The following is a 12700-nucleotide window of genomic DNA, read 5'->3' on the forward strand; positions in this document are numbered from 1 at the left end:
ATTTACTCCATGTGTGTAACTAAGAGAAGAGCACAGAGTAGAGGCAGAGCCCAGTGGCGCCCCCCACACAGCTCGCATACCCCTAAGGCCAGCCCTGACAAGACCACAGGGAAAACGATTAGTTTCTCTTTTAGTTAGAACATAATTATTGTATTCCATGGTCTAGTGGTCTAGGAGCCTAATTTTTCAAGATTTTTTTTTATTTTTGGGCACAAAATATAAAAAAAATCAAAGTGGAGTCCCCCTTATAAAACTGTAAGCAAAATACTCCATGCAGAGAATAGATCATATTCGGGTGCATCAGATATGCCTTCAATAACATGATCCCAAAGATGAGTACGGTTTTTCAGTATTATACATGGTGTAAAGATGAGTACGTTTTTCCAGTATTATACATGTGGTTTGTTCTTGCTTTGTATTGAAATGTTCCATATTTTAGGTACAAATATAAATGATGGTATCCAGACGGCATCAAGTCTCCTCAATGATTACCTTGCTAATAACGGCAAGCATGAGAAAAGTGTCTCTCTGATTATATTTTTGACTGATGGACGACCTACCGTTGGGGAGATTGAATCTAGCCGAATCTTGGGAAATACTAAAAATGCCATTCGAGAAAAGTTCTGCCTATTCAGCATTGGAATTGGCAATGATGTGGATTTTCATCTGTTAGAGAAATTATCTCTAGAAAACTGTGGCATGATGCGTCGGATCAGTGAAGATGAGGATGCTGCACTTCAGCTTAAAGGGTATGTAATTCCCACGGGCAAACTTTAATGAATAAAAATGACCCCTTTGTGGTTGAACAAACAAGTGGCATACTTTAATGTTTTGCTTTTTTCTTATTCTAGCGGACTTAATACTAAACCTTCTTTCATTACTTACATTTGGGGACCTCCATGAAGTCCCCCATATTTGCCGCAGCTTCCACAAGACCTTTGGGGGGGGGGGGGGGTGAAAGTGTTGAAAAATTAGGCCAGATGAGGGGAAAGGAGCTTGCAGTATTTTTTGTAGTAATGGGCTGAGAAGCCCTCAGGACCCACCTTCCTGTTAAGTTTTATGGTGCTAATCGCATTCTCCGCCTGGGTAATCTCACTAGTGATGAGTTCAGACTTCTGGCGAGTGATATCGAGGAGAGGAAGCTTCATGGCGTGCAACAGTGGATTTAGAGTAAAGGCTGGAAAGATGGGAGTGAAATTCAGACTTTTTTTCAATTCTTGGACAACAGCAGTACAGATTAACATCTGCACCAAGAAAGACACAGGGAAACAAAAAAAGATACTTTTTTTCATATGATAGAAACACTGAAAATAGCTTAAAAAACACTATTAACAGGCTTTCTAGACTTTTGGTATGTTCAGACCCCCACCAATCAAAACTTCTGGCATGTCACTATGACATTTCAGGAGTTCGTGGAACATTTACTTACCAGCTAAGTAAAAACGTGCAGTGAGCATAACTTGGTAATTGTGTAGAAATATCTATTCATAGCTAATTCTGCATATAAAAATTTATTTTATCTGACTAATTAGTGATTCACACAATATTCACCAGAGAACCTTAAGCATTGCTAAGGGCCTGTTCAGACGTGGCGGAATTGCTGTTGAATTCCGCTGCGGACAGTCCGCAGTGGAATTCCGCAGCAGCCGTTTTTTTTCATTTCTTTCTATACATTTTTAGGAAAGTTAGTTAAGACGTTGCAGAAAATAACTGTGCGGAAATCAGGCTGCGGTGCAGATTTTTCCCTCCGCAGCATGCTCATTCCATTGCGGAGAAGAAGCGGAATTTCAATGCGTATTTCATCCTTTGCAATGCAAAAACTGAAATCTGTGGCAAGTCCGCTGTGATATCTGCAACGTCTGAATTACCTGTCAAATATGCAAATGTTGGTGCACATTCATTGCGTAATTTCCCCAAATCTGCACCAACATTTGCAGCAAAAAAATTCCGCCACGTCTGAACGTGCCCTTACTGTGGAGACAATAACTGTTTTTAAAGTGTATTTTTATGTTTGTGACCCAGTGTAGTATCATGTTCCAGAATCAACACTGACCCATGTATGTAACTTAGCTCTTATTAAAGCAAATGTAATATTATTTATAGAATCTTTTGTTCAGTACACAAACTTATATGACCAGAATGGACACATCTGAAGATGAGCCTAATATAACCCAGACATTAATAGTCATTGCTCATAAATATACTAATTGTAGTCTGTATGCATGTTGTATATTTTTAGATCTTGTATGATATGTAGCACACTATGCACATTGAGCAGATGTATCATTTGCCCTGAGTTACCTGTATCCAGTTGGCATAACTCTGATTTCTGTGAATATAATGTATTGTACTTATAAAGTAAAAGGACCAAAGCATTAGGGTTCCTGGTATCTGTTTTTTTTGTTGTTTTTCTTTTAGTGACCACGAATACGCCTTTATATGGTGGTTACTAAAGGGTCTTAAGGGTCGATTTTGTACACCTCTATACGGAGCTTCGGAATAAGCCCAGCATGCGTTTGCAGTTCTGGGAGGAGCGGGTGTTCGCTCCTGCTCTAACAGCCTCAGATCCCTGTTCACATGGAGGATTTTGCAGGCAGAAAAAATCTGCCTCAAAATTCCTTGAGGAATTTTCCTGCCCACTTTCTTGCCGTGGTTTTCAAGTTGTTTTTTCGTGGCAATTTTCACTGCGTTATTCACCCGCAGCCATTAAGGGCCACGGGGCAAAAATGCTGTGAAAACCTCTCTCTGCCTCCCATTGATTTTTTTCCCCTCGAGTGGCTAATATCTACCGCAGAAAAAAACGCCTCCCATTGGAATTAATGGGAGGCGGGTTCGGAATTTTTTGTCACTGATTCCACATAAAAAAATTGAGTGTGAACTGGGCCTTAGGTGCTGCGGTAAATATCGGCATCTAAGTGGCTTACAGTGGAAGGGGCCTTAAATACGATCGGTTTCCTCCAATGGGTTGCCATGACAGCTGGGGGCCAAACAATGGCTGTATGCTATTAGTTCTCATAGACTGCCTATCAGTTTTACACTGATGGGCAGTAATGCTTTGGTACATTAATTTATACCAAAGCATTATATCAGCGATTAGAAGATTGCTTTGTGGAGTACCCTAGAGAGACTAAAAGAATAATTACATACACCTGTATGGAATTGCCGTGATCGTAATGATCTATCTAAACAGTTCCATGTACCCCAAATGGTACCACTAAAAACAACGTTGCATCCCGCAATAAAAAAACGAGTCCACAAATGGATACATTGACGGAAAAATAAATAAGATATGGCTCCTGGAGTGCCTTTATGCACAAACAAATTATTTTGATTTTAAACTGTTTTGTGCAAAAGTAGTAAAACAGGAAAAGCCTATGGATATCGGGCATCACCATAATTGTGCTGACCCATAGAATAAAGGTAACATTTTATTTATTCTGCATGGTAAACAACGTCAATTTAAAACCCCAGAAAATTGCTGTATTTTTTCTTCCCCCCCCCCCCCACAAATATTATTTATACCACAAAGTGGTGCCATTAAAAAACATAAAACTCTTCTCTCAAAAAACAAGCCCTCGTACAGCCATGTCAATGGAAACATAAAAAAGTTAGGGCTCTTTGAATCATTGGTTATTTCAGCTTCAGTCTTACCTTGCCAGGCATTCTAAAATGTCCATAGATTTAACAGCGATTTCTTTCCCATATTCTAAACACTTACAAAAGAAACAGAGTAGCCAAATGGATAGTCCACAGCAGCTGAAGATGCCTACATGTCTCCCTTGTGTCAGACACAGAATACAAAGCCCAGAGGTAGACTTCAGCCTAAGGCACATTTCACACAAGTGTAATACGGGTGCTCCTACTCCGGTTCCGATGAACCGCAGGAGTTCCCGGTGTTGCATTAGTAATACAGACACAAAAAACACCCGTATTATGCTCATGTGAAAGCCTTAAGGTCTAAGCAGAGTTATTTACATAATGAACCAAAAATAGTTTTGACTGAAACTGATCCATACGGTGTGACATCACAAATCCCAGCCCGGGGTTTCTCAATCCAACTCTGCATTCATGATGCCCAAACTGGAGAACCTGAACAAAACTTAAACGCCGGACAGAGGGAAGATTGAAACACAGACAAGATGCAAATAAAATAGAAAATCCATATTCTACTTTAATATGGGAACCAGGAGCATCCCGACCTTGTTTATTAGGAGGTCTAAATAGCTGAGGATATAGGTAACTTAGAATAAACCACTTGGTTTACATGGCACTACAATGTTTATTCTTTTCATTTATTAACTGTTGGTCCTCTTTTATAATTGTATGAATTGATGCCTAAAAAGTTTATTTTAGGGTACAGGGGAGAAATTGATTCTTAAGCTGAATGCAAAATTTTTAACATTCATGTAATCAGGGCTGATTTTAGCTTTTCTGCTGCCTGAGGCGAAAATTTATATGGCACCCCCAAATTTTGATTGACATCCCCCTGGCTGTTCTACATCACTACCAGCCTCCTCAAACTCTTGCAGATGCGCCGTTGCCTTGAACTCCCCTGGCATGCGCGGTGCAGCGATGAAGCCGGGCAGGGTACACCTCGATGCACGGTGCGTGCCCAAGTAGTACAAGGCAATGGCGCATCTGAGAAAGTTGTATCAGCCAGGGGAATCTCAATCAAACATGGAAAGGTGGGTTTGGAGGCAGGACTGCGTGACTCTTCAGGATAGCGGCACCGCCCCATGACCCTTTAATGGGTAATTAGCATATAGTGCGTGCCGTTTTAAAAGTTGATTTCATAGATTTTGCTGCATCTGAAAAAATATTTGGAAATTGGAAATATTGTCAGGTTCCTATTAAATATACAATGAATTGAAAACAATTCCATCTGCCCTGCAATTCTGTTATTATAAATATATCCTATATAATTACAGCATCAGAACCAAGCTCTGACATATATACGGCACGAGAGCCAAGCGTAATACATATATAGAGCACCAGAACCAACCTCAGTACATAAATACAGCAGTAGAACCAAGCTCTGACATATATACAGTACAAGAACCAAGCTCCATACATATATACAATGCTAGAACCTAGCTAAGTACATAAATACAGCCCCAGAACCAAGCTCAGTACATAAATACTTCACCAGAACCAAGCTCAGTACATATATACAGCACCAGAACCAAGCTCAGTACATACATACAGCACCAGAACAAAGCTCAGTACATATATACAGCACCAGAACAACGCTCATAACATATATAAAGTGGCTATATTACTGATTAGAGGCAGAATAAAAATTTACATTAAGTGACTTACAGGTGACGTCTCAGTTTCTAGTTATTTTTCTCTTTTCTTCTCCATTCGGTCCAGACCCTATGATGACTTCTCCCGGCCACAACCCATTTCTGCAGTTTTTCGATCAGATATCTTCAGCTTCTCACTTTTAAAACATTTCTGCACCTATAAAAGAAGATAAAATTCTCAACACCCCTAAATATAATAGCGCCATACACTGCACCTCTAATTATAATAGCACCATACACTGTATCCCTCATTATAATATTACCATATACTGTCGTCGTCCCCCCCCACACACACACACACACACACACACTGTGCCCCCTGTAGATAGTGACCCCCATAGAGCCTCTGTAGATGGTGTCCTACATAGAAGCCCCTGTAGATCGTGCCCCACATACAGCCCCTTGTAGATAGTGCCCACATATGGACTCTAGAGCTGCAAGGCAATAGTGCTTACCACTGAGCCACCGTGTTGCCCTACATATAGCTCCCCCTATATATAGTGCTCCACATATAGCCCACCTCTGTAGATAGTGCCTCACATATAGCACCACCTGTATATAGTGTCCCACATATAGCCCAACCCTGTAGACAGTGCCCTACATATAGCCCACCTGTAGATAGTGCCATATAGGTAACCCACCCCTGTATATATTGTAGATAGTGCCCTAAAAATAGTTCCTCCTATGGATAGTGCTCCACATATAGCCCACCTCTGTAGACAGTGCCCTACATATAGCTTCCCCTGTAGATAGCGCTCCACATGTAGCCCACCCCTGTAGATAGAGCTCCCCCTGTAGATAATGCCACTCAGTTTTATTAGAAAAATACTCACTCATACTCATATGATCCCATTCCCGCGCTTTCTAGTGGCAATGCAGGCCTGCTCTCTTCTGAGCAGGACTGCTGGGGCTGAACGACGCAAGCGGCACGATGACGTCATCGCGCCGCTAGCGTCGTTGAAAGGCGCTGATTGGCAGGGCAGAATAACTTGCTAGTCAATTACCACCTTTCAACAACGGAAGCTGCGCAATGACGTCATCGTGCTGCTAGCATCATTGAAATGCGCTGATTGGCAGAGCAGAATGAGTCCTTTTGCCCTGCCAATCAGCGTAATTGTAAGGCGCTGAATGGTCGGGGACGGAACGGCCATTCAGCGCTAATTTGTATCTGCGTGCTGTAGATGCAGGTAAAATTAGTACAAGGTGACTGGTTTCAGTGGCACCGCCGCCCCACTTAGATAGGTAGCAGGCTGCTGCCTGAGGCGAGAAGCTCATCTCGCCTCATGGACGGTGCAGCCCTGCATGTAATGCTTAACGGACAATTCTGAAAGCTAAACAGAGTATGTGTTTAGGTCTAATATTAATATCTATTCCAAGTGTTTGTTGTTTTGTTAAATATTCCACCTGCTTCTTTAAATAGATCTATATCTGCCCCACAATAAACATCTGCTTGTGCACTGGAGAGTTAATGTTAACCAGCATTTTCATGGGGTATTCATTTATATATTGATGCAATCAATGTAGAATTAGTTTCCATTTTCCTTCTGCTTTTAAATATGTACAAACTAGGCTCTGTTCAAATCACATCTGAGCCTTCCATCAGATGTATATGTCGGACTATTGCCTGACGTGTATCTCTGATGGAAAACTTTGATGTATGTCATTGTATAGTCATACGCCGCTCATATGCTCCCATGTTAATAAAACATATAGCACGCGGTACACTTTTTGGCTGGATGCCTCTGCATAGAAAATCGTAGCAGACTATGCTTTTCTATACAGCAAAATGAAAAAAAAAAAAAAGTGTGTTGACCTGTACCAGCCCAACAAAGGCCAAAATGAGTCTAATTTGCCTCCGTCTGGTGAATAGAGTCCTATGGATATGTTTGACTGATATGACCAATGTAGGGCTCAAATGCGATGTAAACAGAGCCTCTGATTGGGTAAAGATTAAACTGACAAATACTAATTTATTCACCTTTCAAATGCCCACCACTCCCACATTGACAGTTCCACAGTTCTTATTCATTTACAACACTGCAGTCAGAGTCGGTCTGCTGAAAGGAGGCCTCAGATGCCCTGGCACCAATATAGCGTATTTATCTGTAGATTTCCCCTTCAGGAGCCACCCTTTCCCCAGGGCTGCCTATAAGTAAATATTGCCCTGAGTATATGTCATTTAAATCATATAGTCTATTTGTATTTTTATATTTACTTAGTAATTACTGAGTCACTAGTTTACTATATTGTAAAAAATACACAATTCTGAGTTATGATTTATCAGAATGAATTGTCAAACACAAAGTTAGTCAGCACCTCTTCAACTGAAATAATCTAGTTATAATTTGCTGTGACTGCAATGCAAATCAAACAAACAGAAAGATACAGCAGCAGCCTGTGAGTACCAAGTTATATGCAAGAATTTTATATTTTTATTATCTTAAATTGCATTAGTACTATATTTACTATACTTATAAATGTGAGGCTTTTAGCACACATTTTAAACATACTGGTATTGTGGGGGCCCAAAGAGAATTTCCACCTAAAAAAATAAAATCCACCTATATGAATAAATATTAGTTCTTAACCAGTCATTTTTCCCAAACCACTAGTATAGCAATAATATACAATGTACATTCACTGACTGATCTGCATTGCAAGTAGCGTCTACTTTTAATAATGTTATTTACATTTCAGGTTCTATGATGAGATTGGAACACCTCTGTTGTCAGATATACGCATCAACTACCCAGAAGACAGTGTTGAGTACATCACACAGAACATGTTCTACAACTACTTTAATGGGTCAGAAATAGTAGTGGCTGGGAAACTTGTTAACCACTCCAATAATATTTTGCATGTTGAAATCAAAGCAAGCAACAGCAATAAATATGTTATCCTAGAAGCCGATGTGAAGATTGAAGGTGCTGGACAAAATGAGATTACAGGATCTGAGATATTTGAGGACAGTAAGGAATACAGGAACCACATAGAAAGGCTGTGGGGTTACCTGTCATTCAAGGAACTCCTGACAGCTTGGCATAAAAGTGACAGTGATGTTGAAAAAGACGCAATAACAAGAAAGGCCAGCGAAATTGCACTGAAATATAACTTTGTGACTCCATTTACACTGCTTGAAGTCAAAGACTATGGATTCCAGGCAGATTTTCCTAAAGATGAGATAACCAGCCTTTATACAGAGGGGATTGGTCAGAAACTACTCACACTGCTTGGAAAAAAAGTTACTCAAGGTAATGCAAGTGTAGTATTATGCTGTTAGGGCATGACCAGACCAGTGGCGGAATTGCTCTGGAATTCCGCTGCGGACAGTCCGCTATGGAAATCCGCAGCGTACACGTTTCTCCATTGCTTTCCACAGCTTTTTAGTGAGATTCGTTTACACGTTGCGGAAAACTCCGCTGCGGAGCATAGGCTGCGGTGCGGAATTTGGTGTCCGCAGCATACACTGGCTGTTGCGGACGTGTAGCGGACTTGTTGCGGACTCATTGCGGAATTTCTCCATTGACTTCAATGGAGATTCAAAATTCTGCAATGAAATACGCAGATGTTACGTGTGTTGCGTAGCGTATTGGTTTTACGAACATGACATTTCTTCATTCTGGCTGGACCTATGCACACTAACGTAAAAATGCCCGTAATCACGGGCCGTTATTACGGCACAGGCAGGCCCATAGAAGTCAATGGGGATCCCGTAATTACTGGTGACTACGTGTGTGCACTCGTAATTACGGGAGGGTTGCTAGGTCACGTCAGGAGATAGTCACTGTCCAGGGTGCTGAAAGAGTTAAACGATCGGCAGTAACTGTTTCTGCACCCAGGACAGTGACTTCTGATCACAATATAGATCAACGTGTAAAAAAAATAGTTCATAGTTCATACTTACCGAGAACTCCCTGCTTCTTCCTCCAGTCCGGCCTCCCAGGATGACGTTTCAGTCCAAGTGACAGCTGCAGCCACTCACAGGCCAATCACAGGCTGCAGTGGTCACATGGACTGCCGCGTCATCCAGGGAGGTCGGGCTGGATGTCGAAAGAGGGACGCGTCACCAAGACAACGGCCGGGTAAGTATGAATTTCTTTTACTTTTACTAGGGAAAGAGCTGCCCCTTCTCTTTATCATGCACTGATAGAGAGAAGGGAAGTACTCTTCACCTGTATACGCAACGGCTAGTCCGCATCAATTTAATGCCCATTTTAGGCAGAGCCGCAACAGAATCTGCAATGCAGATTATGTGCGGCTTTGACGCGGACAGTGTCCGCAGAAATACGCCACGTCTGGTCATGCCCTTAAACTGAGTATATCCACAGAAAATGTCATCAAGTTTTTATTATAAACATATATTTTTCATTTTTGGTGGTTTTTATTTTTATGTGACTATCCATATAAAAAAAAATATCCTGAAATATTCCATAATTGATACTAGCCACTAGAGCAAACACAATCAGCTATTTTTTATTTTCGCCAGATAACTTGTCGACTTTTCTGTGTAGACTCGACAATGTGAGCAGAGTTATTTCATTATCAGAGTGTGGGGGACACTTAAAAAAAACATGTTTTTGGGGCGACACCATGCCTTTAATGACAGCTCTATTGTACTGCTGAAAACCTAAATAAGGCAGAATAGCAACCCTATACACTATATAAAGTCAAGGCTCTGTATATATCTCCCTTGTCACACCCTGGTCTCTAAGCGAGCGGGTTTACTCTATTGCTTCATGGAGACTGTAATCATCTATGTCATTTCTCTGTCAATTGACTTCCATACATTTTAGCTACCATACAGGATACAAAGCAGCTGTATCTCATAAAGCAAAAATATTTTTTTAATAAAAAGTAATTAGAAAGTTGCACCAATCACAGAGAAGATTTAAAAGAAAAAAATAATAAATAATTTTATATATATATATATATATATATATATATATATGCATGTATATATATATATATATATATATATATATATATATATATATATATAGATATATATATATATATATATATATATATATATAGTTTTTTTTAATGTGTACCTAGACTTTATCTTACCTGAATGACGCTTTCTCCCTGATTCCAGCTCTGTTTTTTTCTGGATGCCCCCATTCCAGTAATATGGCCAACTGTTGTGTTGGCTCCCTCTATGATAATTTGCTACAGTTAGCCGACAGGACGTGAACTACCATCAAGCTGCCTTGCGCTGATTGGTCAGTATCAGAGGCAGGGAAGCTAGCTCCACCCCATTGGGGTAACTACAGCAAATTAGCATACAGGAAACAAACACAACAATTGGCCATATCTCTGGAACGGGAGGGGGGGGGGAGGGGTGTCCAGGAAAACAAAAATCACTGCTGGAATCAATGAGACAGCGTTATTCAGGTCAGTTAACCGATTCAACTTATATGACCTAGTGACAGGTTCTCTTTAAATCTAATTTACAAAACTACCATAAAATACATTACACTATTTCTTAAAATCAGAGAGAAAAACTATTATTATATAAGAAAACAGCTAACAGCTGGGGTATATTATGAATTGCCAAGTGTATATCCTGCATTATGACTCTAAATGGCAGGTTTTACTAAAAATATCCATTTCAATACACTTAGAAGTAAAGTAAAGGTACAGGTCAGCTTTCCTAACAATGAGAGTACAAAGTGTGTATTTTACAGTAGCTCTGTATAAATATTTTTCAATTGAGATGGGTTATCAAAAGGAAGCACAACAGTATCTGATGTTTTTGTCGGGGAATTTCAGAGTAATACATGCTCTAAAATGTAATTTTTTGTATTCACAGAAATTCCTTCTAAACTAAAAACCAAGAACAAACCACCCATCTCCAAAACATCAGGTAATTTCACATAATTTCATGGAAATTTCCTTTGAAACTCTACATTTTGTTATAAAAAATATTCTGAATGTCTTCTTTATTACAGAAGGACAATGATAGCACAATCACAATAGAACTATAGTTTATGCGTGTGTGTGTGTGTGTATATATATATATATATATATATATATATATTTATATATATAATTATATGTTTGAGGTCATGATATGTATTCAAAATTTTAGATTAGTGGATCTTGTAAAAATGTGTCTTGCCGATTTTTTTTTTTATCACGGAGCCGTATTTCCCACACATAAAACTATGCAGGTGGATATGCGGATCCATATCCAAGCCTCTATTTATCTATTTTCATCACATACAGCTCTATTAAATGCTGACAAGATGGATATTCAAGCATTCGCTTATCTCTACCATATTAGAGGTCATAACCACACAAAGCACAATAACAAAGGCTGAATATTTTGTATAGACACAACTTTGATTAAACAATTCCTTATCAAATAGCGGGGCAGTTTAAAGGCCCCATGCACACGAATGCGCTTTTGTGGCCGCAATTCCGACGAAAATCCACGGGAGAATTGCGGCCCCATTCATTTCTATGGGCCCATGCACACAACGTGGTTTCCACGCTCCGTGCAAGTCTTATTATGGCCGTGTTCTGCGGTCCAGGCTCATAGGAAATAATGGACGCGGCTATGTGCACGGGCCGCGATTTGCGGCTGGCCGACCCGAAAATCACGACCGTGCACATGGCTACGGTCGGGTGCATGAGTCCTCAGCATTTTTTTTAACATAATATAAAATTGTGCTCTGGTATATTAAAACTTGTGAATTGATTTACTTTCTGGTGAATAGTATTGTGTTTTATAAAGCTTCACACATACTGAATGTTCAGCTTTAAAAGAAGAAGGTTGCCAAATATGTCAGCTTAATTGTAGACTGTTGACAAAAAGTCTGAAAATTTCTCTAAAACAGTCAAGTTAAGCCATCTTCTGGTTTAATACACCAACATGGGGCGTTTTATACAGACTGTAGGGTATAAAGGAAGGCTGAATATTATTATTCCTCCATATTGTTTTTGCCAGTAGCAGTACAACCATTCTAACTGGAAATAGCTTAAAGCGCTTCACAATGCATCTGAACAGCTTTCTTAGATGAAGTGAAAGACTTCTGAACAATTCCATTGGATTTTGTATATATACACACACTAAATGGCCACTTTATTAAAGACACCCATCTAGCAGCGTGTTGGCCTTCAGAACCGCAGCAGGAATATTGGCCCATTCGGACAGGATAGCTTCTTGCAGTTCACAATGTGTAAGGATGCTCTACAGTTCAAACATCCATCCACAAGCATCAGAGGACCCAAGGTGTGGCAAGAAAACATTCTCCAGACCATAACTCCACCTCCACAAGGTTGGCCTTTTTTTAAATACTGGCCCAAGGCTGTCCAGCACCGATGACCATGTCTCATTCAAAGTCGCTTCTAATTTGGATACACACTAAAACTGATAAACAGAAAATTTG

General features: G+C 40.0%; 1 protein-coding gene across 1 annotated transcript in view; it reads left to right on the top strand.

Annotated features, from left to right (window-relative positions):
* Positions 1-12700, top strand: part of ITIH5 (inter-alpha-trypsin inhibitor heavy chain 5) — an 80099-nt gene that overhangs the window by 60823 nt on the left and 6576 nt on the right. Inside the window, exons 9-11 of the mRNA XM_075857471.1 lie at positions 440-749; positions 8004-8557; positions 11119-11172. Coding sequence (XP_075713586.1) covers positions 440-749; positions 8004-8557; positions 11119-11172 — 918 coding nt within the window. The remainder of the gene's footprint in view (positions 1-439; positions 750-8003; positions 8558-11118; positions 11173-12700) is intronic.

Source organism: Rhinoderma darwinii, chromosome 3 (assembly GCF_050947455.1).
Source record: "Rhinoderma darwinii isolate aRhiDar2 chromosome 3, aRhiDar2.hap1, whole genome shotgun sequence".
NCBI classification, from domain to species: Eukaryota; Metazoa; Chordata; class Amphibia; order Anura; family Rhinodermatidae; genus Rhinoderma; species Rhinoderma darwinii.